The sequence below is a fragment of the Eptatretus burgeri genome, chromosome 13 (assembly GCF_056783735.1).
Source record: "Eptatretus burgeri isolate ZD-2024b chromosome 13, Ebu_testis_v1, whole genome shotgun sequence".
Lineage (NCBI taxonomy): Eukaryota > Metazoa > Chordata > Myxini > Myxiniformes > Myxinidae > Eptatretus > Eptatretus burgeri.
Genome location: NC_140973.1, coordinates 6,474,702 through 6,496,915, shown reverse-complemented (window position 1 = coordinate 6,496,915; position 22,214 = coordinate 6,474,702). Strand labels below are relative to the sequence as shown.

Here is a 22,214-nt window from a genome sequence, read left to right as displayed (position 1 = left end):
AAACTTTAGTACAACGAAAGTTATTTTTTAGTATTTGTTAATAATAATTTACAATTCTCTTTATTCATTTTAATTCATGTTTTTTCTTCTCTTTTATCTTTTATTCTATATATCCTCTCTTTCTTTATCTGTCTCTCCAAGGAGAAGTGAATTCTTGCAGAAAATTTATCTGCAAGGCTCACTTGGCTGCGCCTGGATGGGTTCGAGGGTAGAGGAGTAGCGGCTGAAACCCGAATCCTATCCAAGTTCCTCCTGATGACTCCATCTTTGTTCTTTACTTCTTCGGATTCCTTCTTTGTCTTCCGTTTTATTAAGATAAGCGTGACATACTATTTGTGCAATAGATTTGTGTTGCGTATGTGCAGATAGATGTCTGTTTTCTCTCTCCTACTGTATTGTCCTCCCCTATACAAACCTCTGGCTGTGCATTTTTAATGTTCCTATCCTCTGTTTACATGTTTTTACAAAGTGCACACGAGAGCTTTGCAGCTCAAGCCCATGAGAATGTGCAGGTGTGGCGAATCTGCATTGAGAGAGCCAGCCAGCATTAGCCTCACCACGGGAGCTCACGAGGCCAAATCGGCGGTTATCTCTCATGCGGTTGTCAGTTGGTGACGCTGTTGGCAGTTATAGCTGCTCTGAAAGACTTAAAAGTCTAGAAGGTGACAATTACACCAGAGGAGAGGGAGTTATTTTGAGGACGGCTGTCGTGTATAATGGAGGAGAGTGCCTGCGATCAGCAGGATGAATCTCTCTGGGTGTGCGGAACTGAGTGTGCCGGACCTGTGAACATTTAATCCCCAGAGAAAAAAAGGGCTTTGAGGGAGTGCTGATGACTGAGCTTGAGTTTTTCTGCCTGGTTGTACCAGAGAGCTGCCGCTACATCAAACTCTGCTCCGGGGTCTTGCACAGCTTGCCTCCGGGTTTGAAATCGACCTCTCGGGCATCGTTTGTGTTGTCGTCCCTGTACTCTTCTTGTCGAGTGCACGAACAGGCCCTAAGGTAAGGACCATTAAATCTGTGACGTTTGGATTGTTTGAGGGTGGTAAGAGTTAAAACGGGTTTATTTACCGATTCATTTATATTTCTTCATTGTACACTTATTGTTTTTGCTTCACAATCCTTCTCCCATGCCATTTAATTTTTAAATAAATGTACCTGGTCTCGGGGTTGGATTCTGCTCATTGTCGTGAGACAAGCCGGCTCAGAGCGCTCACAATCTTGGCCTAATACTCGGTTAATTACGCAGTCCCAACGAGTATTTTAATGTGACAAATGGGTCTGGGAACTTGCTCCGGGCTGAGGACTTAGCTGGTGGTTGCGGTAATTTTGACACAACCTTTGGTGGGACCAGGTAACCACAACTGGCCACGGCTGTTGTATATTGTTGTGATTCTGGGAACCGCATCCCTCCAAAGCAATAGCAACCATCATACAGCAGTCCAGAGACAGTTATTGCATTAATATACGTTCAGACAGACCCTTCCCTTTTGTCTAACGGGACAGTGCGTTGGGTAAACTTCATAGCTAGGTCTGATTAAATCTCTGCACTCATTCCTATTCTTTTTTCTACTGTTATTCCTGAGGTAAATCCCAGCCATGTGCACCCTTCGTTGTGAGATGGGTCCTCAGCGATGGCCGGACATCCCTCCGCAGAAATCACAGCCTGCCAAACGCACGTGCAGCGGTAATTTCCACCAACTGGACAGAAAGCGCACCCAACACGACGCCCACGCTGCACGGAACACGTACCGAGGAGATTAAAGAAACGGCACCCGAAATGCTGGCAACTTGCAAAGCGCGCGCGGCCGCGCCCTTTCCAACCAACTTCCAAATCCCCATCTAATAATTATATCAATCTCCTTCCTATCCAAATCTCCATTTCATACTTGTGTCTATCCTCTCTTCCAATCTTTTCCCTGAGTTCATGACACGGATCAGGATGGCGGAACCCACGCATGGCCTGGGTGGTTTATCATCCCACTGTACGGGCATGTTCGATAGCGGGCGGACCCGCTCACTGGCCACGTGCTTCGTGGCGGACCCGCGTGCACTGTACGGGGCATGCTCGATGGCGGGTGGATCCGCGCGCTGACCACGTGTACAATGGCGGACTCTCGCGCAGCCGTGATACTTTATCATCGTGCAGAACGGGGCATGAATAATACATATCTTTGTTGGAGTCTGTGCATGGGGTTACAATGACATGTTACCATCGGTCTTCGCTCACCATGACTGCAACAAATGTCTCCCACGGACGGCAAACATCCTCCTGCACCTCCGCCTCGATGCAGCTGCTACTTGGCAGAGGCATGCTGTGCGGCCGGAATGCTCAGGCCGTGTGGCGCACCATGGAGCAGGTACATTGACCAGCGCCAAAGCACGGCAGCGCCAACCGCGGGTTGCTGGGTTCCGTGCAAAGCGATTCATGTCACGGTGCTCGGAGCGAGACGATTCCGCAGTTTGGAACCATCTGGCCGGAAGTGAAGTGGAGCCGTTTCCGGTCATGGCGGCCAGCCCGTGTGCTAGCCAGGGTCCAACCAGATCGCTCTATTCAGGTGATGACATTGTTTCAGGTCGTCGCCCCTGCCCCGCACCACTGGATCTATAAAAGGACGGGAAGCGGGGCGGTGAGAGTCATCGTCGTCGTTCAGGAGGAGGAGGAGGAGTAGTCATCGTCCAAGAGTCATTCGTGTGTCGTCGTTCCTGCTCGCTCAGTCCTGTCTTCGTCTTGCTCATCCTGGCCTGGAATTAATCTTCAACCATTCGCCTTCTGACTCCACCTTTCTGCACCAACTCGTTGCTGACTCTGCCTTCTTCACCACTTCTCTGCCCTTCTTGGCCCACTTGCTTCGGACTCCGCCTCTCTCTCCACCCATTGCATTAAATACCAAAATATCAATGCACAAACCAATTCTCACATGTCTATTAAGGTGATTTTTTTTTTCATTACACATCTCCAACATGGTGGATAATTGACTCATCCTGAGAACGAGGCAATGCTAAAATAGATCCTGAGTCAGCTTCAGATTAAAGACTCTAGTACTTTAATTCTTTATGCTTTCAGGTGAAACGCATAGTTGTTCAATGTTAAAAGTTTTTAAATATTAAAGCAAACAAACAAAACCATTTCCTCCAAATGTATTTTTTACTCATTAGCATGACCGGGTACTTACAGATGGGTCAATTATTCACCATGTTGGAGATGTGTAATGAAAAAAAAAATCACCTTAATAAACATGTGAGAATTGGTTTGTGCATTGATATTTTGGTATTTAATGCCTGAAAATTTTTATTTAAGTGAGAAATTAATTGACTTAATAGCTCACAAATGACATTGCCAATAATGAGTCAAATTCGTTTTGGGGCTTTATTGATGGGGTTGGTAGGACAGGAAGGATTGCTATAAAACTAATGAGATTTGGTACAGTTATAGTACATGAAAGGAGCTTTCATTTGATACCAAGCATGTATATTTTGAAGGTAGGCCACGTGATTTTTTTTTTTGACCTGAAAATCATGAAATTTCAATTTTTCCCCTTTTTGAAAGGGCCTAAAATAAAAAAAATATATGCAGTAGACACCTGGTAATTCATATTTTAGTATATTTTTCACACAAAAAATTACATGGGTGACAATAAATGAAAGGTACTTTAACATGGGTCAAATTTGCCCATCTCAGTCGTGCTATTTTGATTTTTACCATCTTTGAGGGTGGCTGCAGGCCTCTTTTTTTTTCTGCAATGTATCTGGCTTTATTTTTTCTTTAAAATACCATAAAAGTTGCATTAGGAAAAAAATTTCATTGCTTCATCTCAAACAGATGCCAAGAAATGGGTTGCTGAAATTGAAGGATAATTAGGGGGTCGTTTTTCTTGAACCAACCTTGACACGCTCTCGGGGTCATATCTCAAAAACTCCTTGGAATACAGAACTAATATTTCCCATTTTTTCTTTTAAATATTTTCCCAACCTGCAAAAACAACAATTAAAAATCCGAGGTGGTTGACCTGAAGGAATTTGTTGATTTGACACGGAATGACCCAGATGGGATGGTTGTTGGATGGATTGTTAGATGTACTAACCTGACTAAAATAAATAGCAACGCACACCTTTGATTCTCCCACGAGACAAAAGGAAGGGGATCTGACTACACACATACTTAACGATGTAACTGACTTTTGGGACATCTGTATGTTGAATGCATATGGTTTCCAGATCCGTAACAATATATATATATAATTGTTACGGTTGTGGAAATTCACAGAACACCATACAGGTTCCCCAGAGGTCAGTTATGTCGGTAAGTGCGTGTCCAGATTAGATTTCCCCACCAATGTCGAAAGGGAATTATTCGTGAGCCGGGCTGTGCATCTTTGAGGACGCGTTATTCTGTTCTATCTTTTATTTCAAACAACTCAACTCAACTCCCGCCCTGAAATGACGGTTGGGGCGTGTCGCCCAGCCCCCCCCCCCCCCCGCATGCTGGGACGGGCGGGGAATGATGGCCGGGGGATAAAAATCGGCGCGTTCGCTCGAGTGAGGAGAAAAACGGTGATGTCAGGTTCAGGTCGAGTTGGCAGTTTGGAAAGCTGCAGGCTGACAGAGAACGTGAGCTGGTGGAGTCCGGTCGGGTGCGGGTGGACACACCGAGGGTTGCCGTACGAGACCCCATTGAGTCGTCTCCAGGGCGACAAGGTAGCCTGCACGGTCTCTCGGAGGCTCGCAGTCATCCCGGCTCCGAGGAACATTAAAGGCCTGCGGGTCCTGTTCTTACCCTTTCCTTTCCTGGGGTTTTCTTTGCATGGAAGTTGTGGTGCCTTGTCCTTAAATAGAGAATTGCTATAAGTGTATATAATAAATAGACAACGGCTGTAGGGTCTTTTTGGTCGTGTTTTGTCCCTTACCCCCATTACATACGTGCCTGTGTATAAATAAATGCCCTTGTTTGAATGTTCACCTGCTCGTTGCGTCTTCCTCCATTGAACTGCCATACTTGCATTCGGAATAATAGCTGGCTGTTAGTAGCCGATAAGATAATCGGGTCCAACGGGGCCTCGCGATAATACACCGCTTGGCAAATCGCAAATGGAGCGAGCTGCTTAAGCGGCTCGTTTCCAAGCAGGTCCTGTTGAGGTACAATCTCTCGGTAGTCTGCCCACGTGAATAATTCGGTTTATTCGGCGATCAGACCCTGTAGCGCGCAAGTAGAGTATTGACAAGGTTGTGGTGTGCTTGAAAACGCACCCGTAGCTGGATTTCGGCGTCGATCCGGAAAGCTACGACTGGATTGCCCGTCCGGTGGGCGCGTGCGGCCGCGATCAGTTAAAAGCGGTCACACGCGCGCTGACGTGGTGGAGATCTATAACAATATGTGTATGTATGTATGTATGTATATGTATGTATATATATGTATATATATATGTATATATATATGTATATATATATATATGTATATGTGTATGTATATGTATATGTATGTATATATATATATATATACATATATATATATATATATATATATATATATATATATATGTATGTATATATATATATATATATATATATATATATATACACATACACATACACACCAGTATTGGGGAGTTGTATTTATTTTTTTTATTATTTTTTTGGGATACACTGTTGAGGCTCATATGAGAGCTAACACACAAGAGGGGTGGGAGAGGGAAGGAAATAAAACATTGTGGAACACAGACGATTGAAAAAAGGATAAGAGAAATCTGGGAACCAAGGTTTGGTTAGTGATGGGTTACAAAAGGAAAATGAGATTTGGAATCAAAAGGGGAGGGCTTAAAAAAGAAACAAAACACCCCCCCCCCCCCCGATTACCTCTGCCACCGAAGGTAGATTGAGGTTTTGTTATCACCTGTTTGTCTGTCTGTCTGAACAGGATATCTCAAAACATTTGTGGACCAGTTCGGTGTGTGACAAGGGTGAACCGATTAGGTTTTGGTGAAGATCCGGATCTTGAACCGGCTACTAGAATTTTTATTTTGTTAAAGTGATTCTTCACTATTGAGAGATGGAGCCAAAATGATATATAGCACGATATCTCAAAAAGTTGTGGACCGATTCAGACGAGACTTGGTGGACAGGTTGGGTGTGTGTGACGAGGAATTAATTGATTCAATTTTGGTGAAGTTCCGAATCTGGATCTGCAATTTTTAAAAGTTATTCTTCACCGTTGAGAGATGGGGGCAAAATCGATATACAGTGAAGCACAATATTTCAAAAAGTTGTCAATGAGTTTTGACAAAACTTGGTGGATGAGTTAGTTCGGTGACGAGAACAAGCCGTTTCGATTTTGGTTCAGATCTGGCCCGTCATTGGGATACAAACCGTAAACTATTCAGCCTGGCGGAGGTATGCGCTCTTCCGAGTGCCGTTCTAGTTCTGTTTTGTGTAAATAATACATGGATGCCTCATTGATCGTGATTGACTGTTTTCTTCCTGTTTGGGCAGACGTGTTGTAACGGATAAATGTGTGATTTCATTTACCTTCTGTACCTGTTCTGATCTCATAAAACCGACCGATAATGCAGGGAAGCCAGTTTCTCTCATAATAATTATACAAGCTTTGACTTTATAATTAAGAAATTAATCTACATACCTCCCACACCACTGTACAGAGTGGTCTATAATCCTCATATTGTGCAGCGAGAATGGAAAGCTGGTTGGATGTGGATGAGGTGGTGGGGGGGGATAGTTCTTGCTTGAACAAAAGGTGGAACAATGATTTCAGGGATAATGGAAGGGATAATTAGCAAGGGAGATGCTCTAATTATGCACACAGTTGAGATGTAGGTTTTATAATGTTTTCTCTCGTTGTATTGTTGCAGGCTGGTCTTTGGGACTTTATACCCAGCATATTCCTCTTACAAAGCCGTCAAAACCAAGAACGTTCGTGAGTATGTGAGTACTCGAGTTTGTGTCTGCATTCGATTGTCCTTGTGAACTGATTTGATACTGTATGCACAGATTCTCAAAGTTTGCTTCCACGTTATGAATAAGTGGGGGAGGAAAAAAAAAACAATTAAATAATGTATGTCATCTGATGGGCTTTTTTCTTTTTTCCCCTTTTGATGTTGCGTTTATTATTTAATACATTACATGCACATGTTTGTCATTTTAAGGCACGCCAGCTTGTAGAAAGGAATTGAGATCCATCCAGGATAGGAAGGGGGAGGGGGTGATCCGAGGACCCCGGTGTGGGTTCAGATAGAGATAGAAATGACTGATACACTTTGTGAGCTTCAAGATGCATGTTTTACTATACATCACACACACACTGCCTCGACGTGTGTAAAAGTCTTAGACATGTTCAGAATATATTGATGTTTTCAGCACTGACAACTTCTTCAAAGCCTCCGCTCGTGTTTTCTCCTGTTATTACAACGTTGACTGTTGACACACCACCTAAATTAATGCAGATTCGTTTGGGTGAGAAGAAACCAAGCTTGTGATTTAGCAATCTTTAATTCACATTGGTCGGACTCTTCTAAAACTTGATCACAACAACTCAAAGTAAACTATTCATGGGCCGCTAATATGAACCGTTGTAGGTAATCGATCACATTTTTCCAATGAAATCGAATTGATGACTCGTTGTTGGGTGTTCCTCTCGACACATCCACAAAACTAAAAGCCTACTTTTCATCCTGCAGAACACAGATCGATCAGGATTAACTATAAGCTTCAAACAAAATGGTTACAATTTCAGTGGAACATCACCATATAATTGTTTCTGCATCAGAAGGAAGAAAGAACAATTGAGTAAAATAGCTAGTTAGTATCACTCGATTTTTCAAGGTGTGGTATCCAAAGCCCATAAAATTATAATTCGTGGCCCACAATGTAACAAAGATTTTGTTTGAGTGAATTTTTTTGGTTGTTTGTTTTTTATTAGGTTGTAAGAATGAAGATAAAGCATATCTTTCATGTCGCTAATCGTTATTAAGGAAATGACATGGATTTTTTGAAAAATAACAAAAAATTCTATATTTACATAAGAAAATTGCAGAAAAATGTCTGAACATTACTGAAACTATACAATAGCGTTGAAACATACAGGGATATGCTAATCAGAAGTAAAATATAGCATACTACATCTTCGATAAGACTGTTTATTGAAAACACACAGACTTTCTGCTCTTTCTTCGGTGAAGAGGCTGGGTTTCTCGGACCAAACCCCAGACGTAGTCGCCCATCATACGCTCATTATACTGGCCCTGGTAGCGCTTCTCAAATTCCATCACATCTTGGTGGAAGCGCTCACCATGCTCTTCGGAGTAGTCTCCCATATTGGATGTAAAAAAATCCAAATGGGAATGCATCGTGTGCAATTTCAGGGACATTCTGCAACCCATCTCCCTGTAGGACTTGAGAAGATTGTCCACCAGTTCGCGGTAGTTTTCTTCCTTGTTACCCAAGAAGCCCTGAACAGCCGCAATGAAGCTGTGCCAGGCACGTTTTTCCGGTGCCAACAACTTTCCGGAGAACTCCGGGTCCTTCATTAGCTTTCTAATTTGCGGCCCAACGAACACCCCTGAATTTATTTTGGCCTCCAACAACTTCGGAAATACCGCTTCCAAATGCTTGAAGGCAGCGGACTCATGATCTCGTGCCTTCACAAATTGCTTTATGAGCCCCAGCTTGATGTGGAAGGGTGACATCAAGATCTTCTGCTCAACCAGCGGTTGCCACTTCACGTTCTTCTCGCCAATGACAAAGCCCGTTCTTGATGGCCAGTCCTTCGTTTCATGATGTCTTGCTGTGGCTCGGCTATCCCAGTAGCAGAGGAAACAGGGATGTTTTGTGAAGTCGCCTTGCAAACCTGTCAAAAAGCCAATCATCTTAAAGTCTCCAATCACTTCCCAATCATGCTCTTCGTACTTCACCAGGCGCAGCAGGTGCTTCACATTCTCATAGCATTCCTTTAGCTGAACAGAGTGGGCGATAGCGATGCTTGGGTACTTGTTACCATTGTGCAACAGCACCGCCTTCAAGCTTCTAGTTGAGCTGTCCATGAACAGTCACCAGTTGCTGGGATCACACGGGAATTCAATTTCTTCAAACAAGCCGTTGATGTCGTGACAATAACACACTTTCTCATCCAGTGTGAAATACTGAGAGAATATGTCATGACGTTGTCTCTGTTTCGTTACCCGACAGTTCTCGTCCAACAACTTCCACTGTTTCAACCTGGATGTCAGTAATTCTGCTTTTGATTTGGTGAGTCCTCGGTCCCTGATAAGATCATTGAGCTCCGCTTGGTTAGGGAAATGCGGAATAGCCGGGGTATCATCTGCAACAAAGCCATCGTCGTGGGCATCTTCTGTTTCGCTGCTGGAACTTGTGCAAGCATCTTTCGTGATCACCGGAGGAGGGTTGGGAACTGGAATCTCCTCACAATGCATCACCGGACGAATAGATGATGGCAGATTGGGGTAGTCGAACACATCCGTCTTCTTTCCCCTGCGGTGACACGTCACCACCACCATACAAAAGTAGCAGTTGTTTGTGTGATCTGTTGGTTCCCGCCAGATTCTTGGCACGCAAAACTTCAGTTTTCGTTTCTCCCCTCTGTACCACGACTCCAGAGTGGACCGACAGCTTCCGCAAACCACGTGTGGCGTCCAACTCTTGTCCTGGTCCCCTAATTGAACTCCAAAGTACGCCTTGTAAGCCGAACAGAAGGGGTTCCCTTCAATGATGGTGTACTTGACTGACTTGACATTCAGAAAGACTCCGCAGACAGAGCAGAAGTTATCAGGATCATGCTTGCAGGAACCTCGAGCAGAAGCCATCATGAGACAATATCTTTTAATAAAAGAACAAATATAATAAGACGAGTTGAAGGGAAAGTACGGAAACAAAATGTAATGTATATCAAATGACTACTTGAATGAATCGTATAAATCATACTTGAATAAAGTGTTTTTTTTTCAAAATATTTTCTAAATCACATAACGATCAACAGTATGCTATGTTTTACTTCTGATTAGCATATCCCTGTATGTTTCAACGCTGTTGTATAGTTTCAGTAATGTTCAAATAGATTTTTCTGCAATTTTCTCATGTAAATATACAATTTTTTTGTTATTTTTCAAAAAATCGGTGTCTTTTCCTTAATAACAATTAGCGGCATAAAATATATGCTTTTTCTTCATTCTTACGACCTAATAAAAGATAAACAATCAAAAAATTCACTCAAACAAAGTTTTAAAAAAAAATTTTGTTACATTGCTAACAAGGATGAGCAGTACTTGAATATAATATTCTTGAGGAGTAGAAAGTAGGCATGCGTTGAACTGGTGGAAGGATCAGGTGTTGTCCATCCATTAACAGTAAGGTCACTTGAAATGAGGACTTCAAGGATGTGTTGCAGTAAGAAAACCTCTATTATTCCTCTTCTTGCATATGACAGCTTGGTTGCCGGTGAGCCATCATTTTGTTGGAGTGGTTGTACGAGAGAGTCGTCCACACCTTCCCGGAGCTCCAGTCACCAAGAGCACGGACCAGGGGAGCCGAACCCAGAGGAGGCGAGATGAGGTGATCTCCCTTGATGAAATGGTCGACCGCTCGCTGTAATGTGCCAGACGAGACACCTCCGAAGCTTGGGATGCAGTCCGCCAGTCCCAGACAGAAGCGTTCTTGTCGACAACCACTCACTGGCTTTGGATGCCAGGTTGGAAATGTCTGAATTGAAAATGTCCTTTCCCACAAATGTCTCACACGATGACCGGCTGCTTGACAAACGCCACAATCTCTGTCTCTCCACGCTCTCCCGACAACCACTCTCCTCCCCTTTTGGAGGGAGGGCTTCTTCTCCTGGCCACTCGCCTCCTGATTGGTCGGACCCATCACGCGATTCCCTGGCCGTCTCCCATTGGACAGGCCCACGGTAGGCGGGGCAACTCCCACCCTTCTGGGTGGAGTTCCGATCGGAGGAGTTTGTAGCTCCGCCTACTTCCTCACCTCCGACCACGTGTATAATGGCGATGGTGTTGAGTGGGACATGGGGCGGGTGAGACGCCCACTCCTTGCTGATTGGCCAAAGAGGGATGCCATGCCCATGTTAAACTCCGCGCACGCGCTCGCTTGCCGGCGGACAATGCCGAAAGCAGAGCGTTGTTCGGGGTCGTTGGTTGGGACGTAAAATCCTAACTATAAAATAATTGCGCAGCACATACAATTAATCACCCATTAAACAAGGGACGGGACCCTAACTAGAAACACTTACTTACCGATGTAACTCGTGTACAGGACCTGGCTGTTGTGTGCAGTCGGCTCCAAATTTGTAAATATATATATATATATATATATATATATATATATATATATATATATATATATATATATATATATATATTTATCATGTATATCATGATATTTCAAAATGTAATGGGCCTATTATGTTCTCGTGGATCAGGCATTACGTGGTAGAGGTATGCGCTCCACCGAGTGTCCTAGTTTTAAGTGTTATATGATTACCCAATCCATTTTAACTTCCTTATGTCCTTCCTTCCTTTTTTTTTTGTTCTGCTATTTCTCATCCTCCATTTTATCTCTTCTTTATATGTATGCTTATATAATGGTTATCCATTTATGATATCTTTGCATTGTTTGGGGAAAATTATTGTTCTTATTTCGCTCCAATGGAAATATATTGTTGCAAATTCGCGCCCGCCGGCGTGTGATCGGCCGCCCGAATCGAATGGCGGCCGCCTCGCCCACCGGAACTGACAATTCAGTCGTGACCCTCTCGGAACAACGCCGGGAGCTAGTCACGGGTGGGGGCTTAACCTCACCACGATCGTGCCAATTGCCCGCCCACGCATGATAGGGTTGCTCGCCAAATTCGATCTACCGAAGTACCTGCGCGAATGGTCAACCGGGCGATTATACCACACCACAGGCCGACTCCAGACACGAACCGCTTAAGCGGTCCTTTCCGTGCTACAGTGATAACCGAGCGGTGTTATCGTCGGCCTTGACGGTTCCGATTAATTACCGGGATGTTGCACCCACTACGAACCCCTTACGTGAAGCAGGATGGAGAGTCAAACAAAGGAAAGGACGCAGCGAAACGGGGAACAAGTTCACACAAGCACATTTAATTCACACAGACCAGCACGGAAGGCACGTATTTACAGTCACAATCAAAATGCACATATAAAGCGAAAGAGTTAAAACCAAATACGTGTACACACGGCAACACTTGAACAGTTCTACTTGTCGGACAGGCGCCACCCACAGTCGTTTACACAAACCCAAAGAAAAGAAAGGACTTACCTTGGTGCGGCCGTCGAGTCCTCCTCCCACGACCTCCACTCCGAGCTCCGTTTCCTCCGCCGTCCTCCATTGCCGACTCGACGACGACACAGCTCGACTTCAACGAGCTCCTCGACGGCTCCACGAACTCCACACCGACGCAGAGGCACTCGACCACGGCGACACAGCTCGGTGATGACCCAACAACAACTTCAGATGAGTTTCACGAGGAAGAGGGAGAGAACGCGCCCCGCCCGTGTCCGACTTTTATAGTGTGGGGCTCCGCCCTTCACTCCGCCCCGTTTTCGGCTCCACCATCCTTCGAGAGGGTTCTCGAACAGGGGCGTTCCCTCACCCCGACCCCCTCACGCTGTCCATCCACCAATTGGCGGCGAGCTGCCCTTCCCCCCTTCCCTCACACCAAGCGCGGGGAAGAATGGCGGGAAAAGCCCACCAGCATCCTTGGCAGTTTTTGTTCATTTGAAATCAAAGGTGGAGAAAGAAAAACGACTAACTGGAGGATCGCAGCCCGAATGGATCACATAAATTCCCTCTATACAACAGGTTTGGGCTAACTACACATGTACCTATGGAGATATCTCACCTGAGGGCCCTTTATGGTGTAATGCGAATTTCCACAGCCGTAACAATATTATTTAACTCTAATAGTGTTTTTATCGGGCCGGATTTAGGCATGGGCAAGCTGGGCAGTTTCCCAGGGGCCTCCACAACCAGGGGGCCTCCACATATTTCATGAAAAAAAAATTGTAAGGAAAAATGTATTTGTGAGTGCCTGAATGGTAGTTGGTCGTTAGTGGAACAGATATAAGATATTCATCTTGTTTCATTCTCTATTTTATATAGAAGTTCAGATTCTTTGTTCTTGAAAAATATACTTTATGGATGACTAAATATGTCTTGTCACCTTTTTAGTATTCTAAGGTAGGGTGGGCCTCCACTACTGAAGGCTGCTCAGGGGCCACCACATGTTGAAATCCGGCTCTGGTTTTTTTATGGTGTATTCTGGTTTTTATCTATTTTTATGTAATTCTCGTGTTATTTGGGAGCTGTCACAGTCCGTGGAATTCAATGAACCATTTTTGGTCGTTGATTGATGTAGTATCCATAGGTGGCCTGACTGTCTGTTTTGTACATAATACCTGAAAATCCGAAAGAGCGCTCACTCGTGGGAGTCGTAAGGGCCACATAACCATACTCGTATGCAACCGTCTACAAATTGCATAAGGATCTAATAATGCACACGTATCGCAAATCTGTCAACGATTCCATTCCTGCGATGGATATGATCCGACCCATGACCTAGAGCAATGGATTTGAGGTCATGATTTAGCCCAACCAGAGTGGAGAGAAAAACAGTTTGGCATGATTATGTGAGAGCATATCACGGACTTGTGGAAATGGAGGAATTAATCCTTCTGTGAGGATGAGCTGTTTTCTATAGTGTATATGTCAAATTGATTGATTTCCTCATTTTTCTTTCCTTCATTCATATCTACATTCGTTATCTATATCTAAGGAGAAGTGAATTCTTCCAGAGTTTTCGGTAACGTTCACTTGGTTGCACCTGGATGGGTTTGAGGGTAGAGGAGTAGCGGCTGAAACTCGAATCCTATCCAGGTTCCTCCTGATGACTCCATCTTTGCTCTTTACTTCATCGGGTTCCTTCTTGGTCGTCCGTTTGGCCAAGTCGATTTGAACTATAAGATGATGCTATATCAACTATATGGTAGTTGGCAAAATAGTCAAAACTAGAAGGGCACTCGGTAGGGTGCATACCTCCGCCACGCAATGTTTGATCCACGAAAACATATCTGGCCCAATACATTTTTGAATAAACAAAACGAGATCGACGTGCATGTAGAAATGCCCAAAAAAAAAATTTGAAATTTTTTTTTTGAAAACAGTTGCAAAATTTTCTGTTTTTTCTTTTTCTCTAACAATTTTTTTTCGGGGGGGGGGGTTGCAAATCACTTAAAACATGTAGAAATACAAAAATTCAAATATTTTTTTCAAAATGGCCGCCATCGTGGCCATATTGGACTTTGGACCAAATCCAAAATCTAATGGCATGATCCTTGGACCATACCTAATCCCCCACCAAGTTTCGTCGAAATCCGTCGAGTTTTTCCGTAATACTGTTCACAAACAAGCAGTCATAGACTGGTACTTACAAAATCGTCAACTTGACCTCTGACCTTGTCTAATAAAAGCTGTCTCTCGAGAAGATAGTGACGCAAACCAGAATTTTCTACGTTGATTCTGTACCAAACCATCAAAAATCGTAACGTCGACCGAAGCAAAAATCTCCATTTCTCCACGCAATTATTTTATCAAAGTCACAAAACCGTAATATTCGGCCATCCACCAACAATCTTTACATAATCCGACGGCTTAGCGAGTCAGGCATGCGACGATAACCTTTATTGGGATAAAAAATGACTTTTAAACACCATCTTTATCGAAAACACCGTCAGCGCACACACGCAAAACCTTTACGTGACTAAACGACGCGTCTGCTCGAGCGCGCCGCACCACGTGACGAGCCGTGATGCGGCGAGTAAAATATTTTTCATACAATCTTATAACGTCTCCAAAACATCCGATTATTTTTTTTTTTTTTTTTTTTTTAAACCATAATTTTGACAACCCAGTGTTAAGCGTCCTAAGCGATCACAAAAACCGAAAACAAAATTAAAATCGAAGTTAAAACTAACTCATAATGTCGACCGAAGCAAAAATACTCCATTTCTCCACATGAATTTACGGAATTATGTTTGACCTCACTGTGACCTTAACCTTTGACCGATTTTGACCAAAATCTAATCGGTGCTAAACATCACCCTCCTGAATCACTTGGTGTAATTTGACATTGGTAGCTTCTTCCGTTCTCGAGTTATTGTACCTACAAACAAACACACAAACAAGCAGTCATAGACTGGTACTGACAAAATCGTCAACTTGACCTCTGACCTTGTCTAATAAAAGCTGTCTCTAGAGAAGGTAGCGACACAAACCAGAAGTTTCTACGATGATTCTGTACCAAACCATCAAAAATCGAATGTTTTGGATGTTTGACCTCACTGTGACCTTGACCTTTGACCGATTTTGACCAAAATCTAATCAGCACTAGCCATCGCCCTCCTGAATCACGTGGTGTAATTTGACATTGGTAGCTTCTGTTCTCGAGTTATCGTGCCTACAAACAAACAAACAAACAAATAGAAGGCATCAATATACTTACGAAATCTTTAGATTTCGTAAGTAACAAACAGACAGGGGTGAAAACCGTAACCTCCGTCCATCTTCGATGGCACAGAGATTAATAATAAAGGTGTTAATTCCTCCCTCAAGGTCACAATGCATCGCTGCCTTCAGTTCATCCAGGGTCATGAATATTGGAGCTGTTTTGTGCATATTATTTGAATTACTTTGGGGACAAACTTTCAGATAAATTAGGAATGTAAATAGTTTTTCAACATGTTTGTTAAATAGAGGTACAGCATTTAGGGCCCTGTCACACCTTGACGTTTTAGCCAGCGTTTGGCAACGTATCAAAATGTATGTAAAACGCTGGCGTATGCTGAACTATTGATGTTTTTTTCCAGTTTTGGGCATATTCATAACGAGTTGGACGTATGCATAATGTATTAGTAACGTACACAGAACGTTTCGATAACTTATACCAACGAATGCTTAGCGTGTTGTCAGCGTTCACAACCGATGCCCAACAATAGTCTAAATTATGCATAGCGCGGCAGCGTATTGCTGACGATCACGTGGCGTAGCCTATTAAAAGGCTGCCGCTCGACGATTCAAATCGTAACCGCACTTGACATCGAAGTGTCAACATCACCGTCATGCCGATGAAAACTTCGAAGAATGCTGCAAAGAAGTCTCCTGGACGTGGACGCAAGGAGGATCCATCATCACCCACACCCTCCCCATCACGCTCACCTACTACTACTGATATGGACCTACTACTACTGACACGCTCACCTACTACTACTACTGACATGGACATCTACTCACCATGGAGTCTGAAACACTTATGGGTTCCTCCTGTGTGAACCCCATTTTTATATACCAATTCCCCTAAACGCTGTCAATATGCCATTATATGGTAGCTGTAAGTTAGAAACACATTCAGTAAGTTCTGTGGTCGTCCGGAAGACGTCAAATACCTCTACATGCGTTTGAGATACGTTACACATAGGTTCAAAGCACGTTACTCATAGGTTAGAAATAAGTTTCGGGTACGCTAGACATTACCGCGACGTATTTCGACTTATGAGTAACTTACAAGTAATGTGTGTCAACGATCGCATAATGTGCCTACAACTTATGGCCAGCGTATGCGGAACGTGTGAGTCGTACGCCGAGCACGTCAAAAAATTGAGCATGCTTAAAATTTGTCGATGGGATCAGTGTACTATGACGTATGCCAGCGTGCTTCAGCGTGCTCTTAACGTATACAAAACTTACCCATAACGTATTCGACGTGTGCCAGCGTATTCACCAAATTTTTCATACGCTGGCTAAAACGTCAAGGTGTGACAGGGCCTTTAACAACGAGCGACAGAAGCGTTATTTCTTTTTTAAACAATGGACAAGTCAATTCTCAGTTCACTTCGTCCTGATTTATACTTGTTCTATTTACGTTTTCCGACAACCCCTTAAACAAAGTACTGAACTATTTCCCATTATTATAAACGCCTTGTAATTTTTTGACAGAGAAAAAGATTTAAAATTTGTGCCAGCACACAAGGGGAAAGGAGGTAGGAGCATAAATTGAGAAGTCCCTGTACATGTTGAGGCCTGAACTTTCAGGGGAAGGGTGGTGGTGGGGGGGAGCGGGGGAGTATAAACTTGTATTCCAAAAAATACAATTATATATATATATATATATATATATATATATATATATATATATATATATATATATATATATATATATATATATATATATATATATATATATATATATATATATATTTATATATATATATATATATATATATATATATATATATATATATATATATATATATATATATATATATATATATATATATATATATATATATGATTGACCCCTCCCACACTCCTCTAGCCGAAGTCACTGCATAAAGCAACCCAAGAAGACTTGCACAAGGTAAGTGCTAACGCTGTTTCAAACCATCCCCAGAGTTCCTCAACTGTAAAGACGTTCCCAATGCTATGAGAGGGCTAACGTAAGGCTCAAATAATCCTCAAAGAAGGATTAATTCTTCCCAATGCTATACACCTCCTCAGCGACCGGAACGGTTAACTGGTCCGGTAGCTGAGGGGGAGAAGAGCATTGGGATTCTGTGTGTACTATGTGAAACCGGTCCAGTCGCTGAGGGGATGTGTGGCATTGGGATACTCATGTGTGTACTATGTGTGAACGTCTTTATAGTTGTTGAGTAACTCTGGGAAGGGCTCGAAACAGTGAGACCACTTACCTTGTGTAAGTCTTCTTGGGTTGTTTTATGCAGCTACTTTGGCTGGAGGAGTGTGGGAGGGGTTAACCTTTTATATAATCCTAGCCACCTGGGTGTAGTCAATGAGGTGAAAGCTGATTGGATATTCCCTCCATTTAGAGGTGAGAGATGTGGTTGGGGCTTTGTGTGTGTGTGTGTGTGTGTGTGTGTGTGTGTGTGTGTGTGTGTGTGTGTGTGTGTGTGTGTGTGTGTGTGTGTGTGTGTGTGTGTGTGTGTGTGTGTGTGTGTGTGTGTGTGTGTGTGTATGTATGTATATATTCGTAAGCATGTGTTGCCTGCCAGTCAATCACGATGCCCGTATCAACCAAAGCAGCCAAAGGGTAAACCCCTCTATATATATATATATATATATATATATATATATATATATATATATATATATATATATATATATATATATATATATATATATATATATATATATATATATATATATATATATATATATATATATATATATATATATATATATATATATATATATATATATATATATATATATATATATATATATATATATATATATATATATATATATATATATATATATGTGTGTAAATATGCACGTATACAAACCCCTCTGAGCAAAAACAATAAAAAAGTATAATTGTATTTTCCATATAAATTAATATGGACTGTACTATCTGAGCATTGAATTCTTGAAATGTCATGATTGTTAATGTCCTGTTTGCTCTCGTCTCAACCACTTGACTCGTGATTTTGGAAAACCGGGTTTAAATCTTGTACTTGTACCTTGTGTGTTTGATAATTGTTTAATAATATCCTTGTGATTCATGTATGTATAAGTGCAATGATGTCCATAGATTCCTTTGTCCTGCAAGTTATGTGTATACAAGCATCTCCATGAGCCTCAGATCTTTATAATTGTTTGTTTACTGTGTTGTTAATACCAGGGAAGACAACTTGCTGATTATTCAAGAAGCCAGTTCTGAATCTGTGCACACCTACCAAATGCTTTCTTCATTTATTTTTTGTTTGTTTTACCCTTAAGAAAGCTGCATTGAGTAAAAGTGGAATGTTTTAATGCTGATTATTATTGTTATTAATTATTTTTATTGGGGGGTGGGGGATGTATCTCTGACCTGATCAGGTGAAATGGATGATGTATTGGATCGTCTTTGCAATATTTACTGCAGTGGAAACATTTACGGATCTGCTCCTCGCATGGTAAGGTGGGGCAGGAAATGTGCTTTTTGATTTCTGCCCTTTCACGTACTGTACCAATGTGATTTGCACAATGTGTTTAAATGCTTTGTCTGCTTTGACAACAATGGCATTGTAAAGTAAACCATTATTCCATTATATGAAATAGTCGTCAGTATGGCAGGTTTATGGTGGTAGATTGGAAGGGATTTTTGTAGGTTTTCTGTACAGTGCAAGCCTTGGGTTTTAGGCTGAATACATACAGGTATAGTGGACATAACAATGGTGGAGCTGAGCTGGATTGACAATGAAAAATGTGGAATCTACCAAAGCCACGTAGCAACTGGGTGGCAGCTTGGATGATGTTAACAGTTTGTTATTGTGGGGGAGGAGAGGAGAAAGAAGATAGTTGATTGATTAATTTCACTTGATGCCATTAAATAAATCTTTTTTGATGCAGTTATAAATATCAGAATTTTTGCTTTAAAGCTTTACATTGTAATAATAATAACTAGAACTGGCAGTGATGACCGGGTACCCAGACGTCCACCTTTGATACAACGTGAGACTTAAATGATAGTCGCAAAGTTTCCCTTCAATAGGATAAGTGGTTGCAGAGAAAACATTCTTTAATAGTGATACAAATGCAGCCTTGCTTTGATACAGCGCAAGACTGACGAGTTACGAACCGGGTAGCACAAAGTGTTCAATCTCGCTCTTAGGTATGCAGTTAGTCCTTTTTCCTGGGGACATTGTCGGTATCAATTGAATTGCTATTCCTGTACCCTCAAACACATTCAGGTGCAGCCAAGTGAGCCTTCTGGGAAAAAAACAAAAATCTAAAAGTTCTCAGATTCAACGAATTAAATAATTCTGGCTGCCAAACCGCGTGGCTGATCTGGTTGAAATTTTAAACCCACGTTTCACATGTCGGATAAATTGTAATTGTGAAGTTTCGCATTTGTCGAAGCAGCAGTTCTAGAGTAAACATTAATTAATATTTATCCTTCAATCCAACATGGGTGCCAAACCATGCGACCTATCAATTAGAAATTAACAAACTTATATTCACTGCTCGTGTGCAATATGTTTGTGAAGTTTCCCCTTGATCTGTCTAGCCGTTCTGGAGAAGATGTTTGAGGGTTTTAGGGTAAATTCAATATTGCCACCAAACCATGTGACCTATCAATTAGAAATTAACAAACTTGTGAAAGGATGTCTTGGGGAAAGTGTATGTGAATTTTTGCCTCAATCTGTCTGGCTGTTCTGGAGAAGAAGATTTAAAAAATTTATTAATTTTCAATCCAAGATGGCTGACGAACCATGTGACCTATGACCAGTGTTGTGCACAAAAGTGATAATCCGATAACAGATAATTATCGAAATTAACTTTTTTAATCGGAAGTTAACTTCCATTTATCGTTATCGGACCAGTTAACTTCCGATAACTCTTTTTTTTTTCTTTTTTTTTTTTAGTCCGATAATGCCCGTTAATTTTTTGTCCGATAACATTTTTATCGTTTTACTTTTTTTTTCGCCATCAGAACAATGACATCCGACGCCGCCATGATTTAGGAAATAGAACAACACGAGTCAACATCCCGCGAGATTAAACTTGCACAAGGGGCGGAGCCTGTGCTCACACAGTTTTATGCGCACGGCACTCCTCGATAGCGATGCGAGCCGACGCCAAAAAATGCCGAGGCGCTGTATAAGTACTATGAGCATGGAAGAGCCGTCGGTTTACTGGCGGGAATACCAATCTCTACGTGATTACAAAAAAAGCGGTTCGTGTTTGTTGGAAATACATTAAAATTGAAGAATTAATTTTATTTTTATTATTTTTTTTTTTTTTTTTTACTAACAGCACATAGTGTCATAGACTCTAAAAAGATGCATAATGCTTACTTTATTCTTGGGTTTAGCATAAATAAGCCTTTTCTATGGGTTTTGAATTTTTGTTAAAAAGTAGTTATCGTTATCGTTAACTTCCGATAACTTTGTATTATAATTACTGGATTATAGTTATCGGACTTAAAAATTGGGGTTATCGGATTATCGTTATCGAAGTTAACTTTTTGGTTATCGGTGCCCAACACTGCCTATGACATCACAAATTTAAATTCTGCTTCCAATCGTGGACTGGAACAAGTGTGTGAAGTTTCGTGGAAATCTGATAAGGTGCGTTTTTCTATCCAAGATGGCCCCCAAACCATGTGACTTGTGACATCATAACTTTCTCCCATGTATGCAGACGTGATGGAAGATGGCAGTTGCAAATTTTCGCTTCGATAGATTAAGCAGTTCCAGAGAAAACATTATTTAATATTTTTCTTAAATCCAACATGGCTGCCAAACCATGTGACCTATCAATTATTCGTGAACAAACTTGTAACCCCTACACGTGCAGAATAGACTTGTGAAGTTTCCCCTTGATCTGACCAACTGTTCTGGAGAAGATGTTTGAAGGTTTTAGGGTAAATTCAAGTTGGCAGCCAAACCATGTGACCTATCAATAAGAAATTAACAAACTTGTAAAAGGATGTCATAAGGAATGTGGGTGTAAAGTTTCACCTCAATCTGTCCAGCGGTTCTGGAGAAGAAGATTTATTTTAAAAAATATTTTCAAAGCAAGATTGCTGCCGAACTACGTCACCGATGACGTCGCAATAAATTTTTTCTTCGGTGAATTGATGTGTAGATGACTCTCAATAAATTTACTGATACTGATACTTTAGTAAGACTGATAGTTTAATGGCCCCAAATGAATCCTATGTTATTGTGGGATCAGTCCAAGGGGGAAGTTTGGCTGAAGTCTTTCATCAGCTGGTTGGCCAAAACTGACATTCAACTAAACAGGGCAAGAACTTGTAATTTTTTTCAAGGTGTCAGCGATAACACGCCCACTCCACTCAAAGGTCTTTATCATCGACCAACTAATGCTTGCAGACGGGAAATTCGGCAAAACGCACCCATCCGAGACTCGGCACACTTTTTGTACCGCTCCGTCTGTGAAACCCCAATGCAATAATTTATAGTCCAGTTGATGTATCAAACTTAGACAAGACAACTCTGCACCATCCTGTCGGGCCACCTTGATATAGTTGAGAACTATTAATGGAGAGGCCAGTGGTCAGGTATGAGGGAAGATCGAGTAAGAACAGTTCATGAAGAATTCAGAAAGGTATGTAAAAAGGGAAGAGTATTGAT

At 41.9% G+C, this 22,214-nt stretch overlaps 1 protein-coding gene across 2 annotated transcripts in view; it reads left to right on the top strand.

Annotated features, from left to right (window-relative positions):
* The window catches only part of REEP2 (receptor accessory protein 2), a 36,558-nt gene that overhangs the window by 4,505 nt on the left and 9,839 nt on the right, over nt 1–22,214 (top strand). For both annotated transcript variants that reach the window (XM_085850952.1, XM_085850953.1), the window contains exons 2-3: nt 6,864–6,936; nt 18,952–19,028. In XM_085850952.1, the coding sequence (XP_085707078.1) occupies nt 6,864–6,936; nt 18,952–19,028 (150 nt within the window). The remainder of the gene's footprint in view (nt 1–6,863; nt 6,937–18,951; nt 19,029–22,214) is intronic.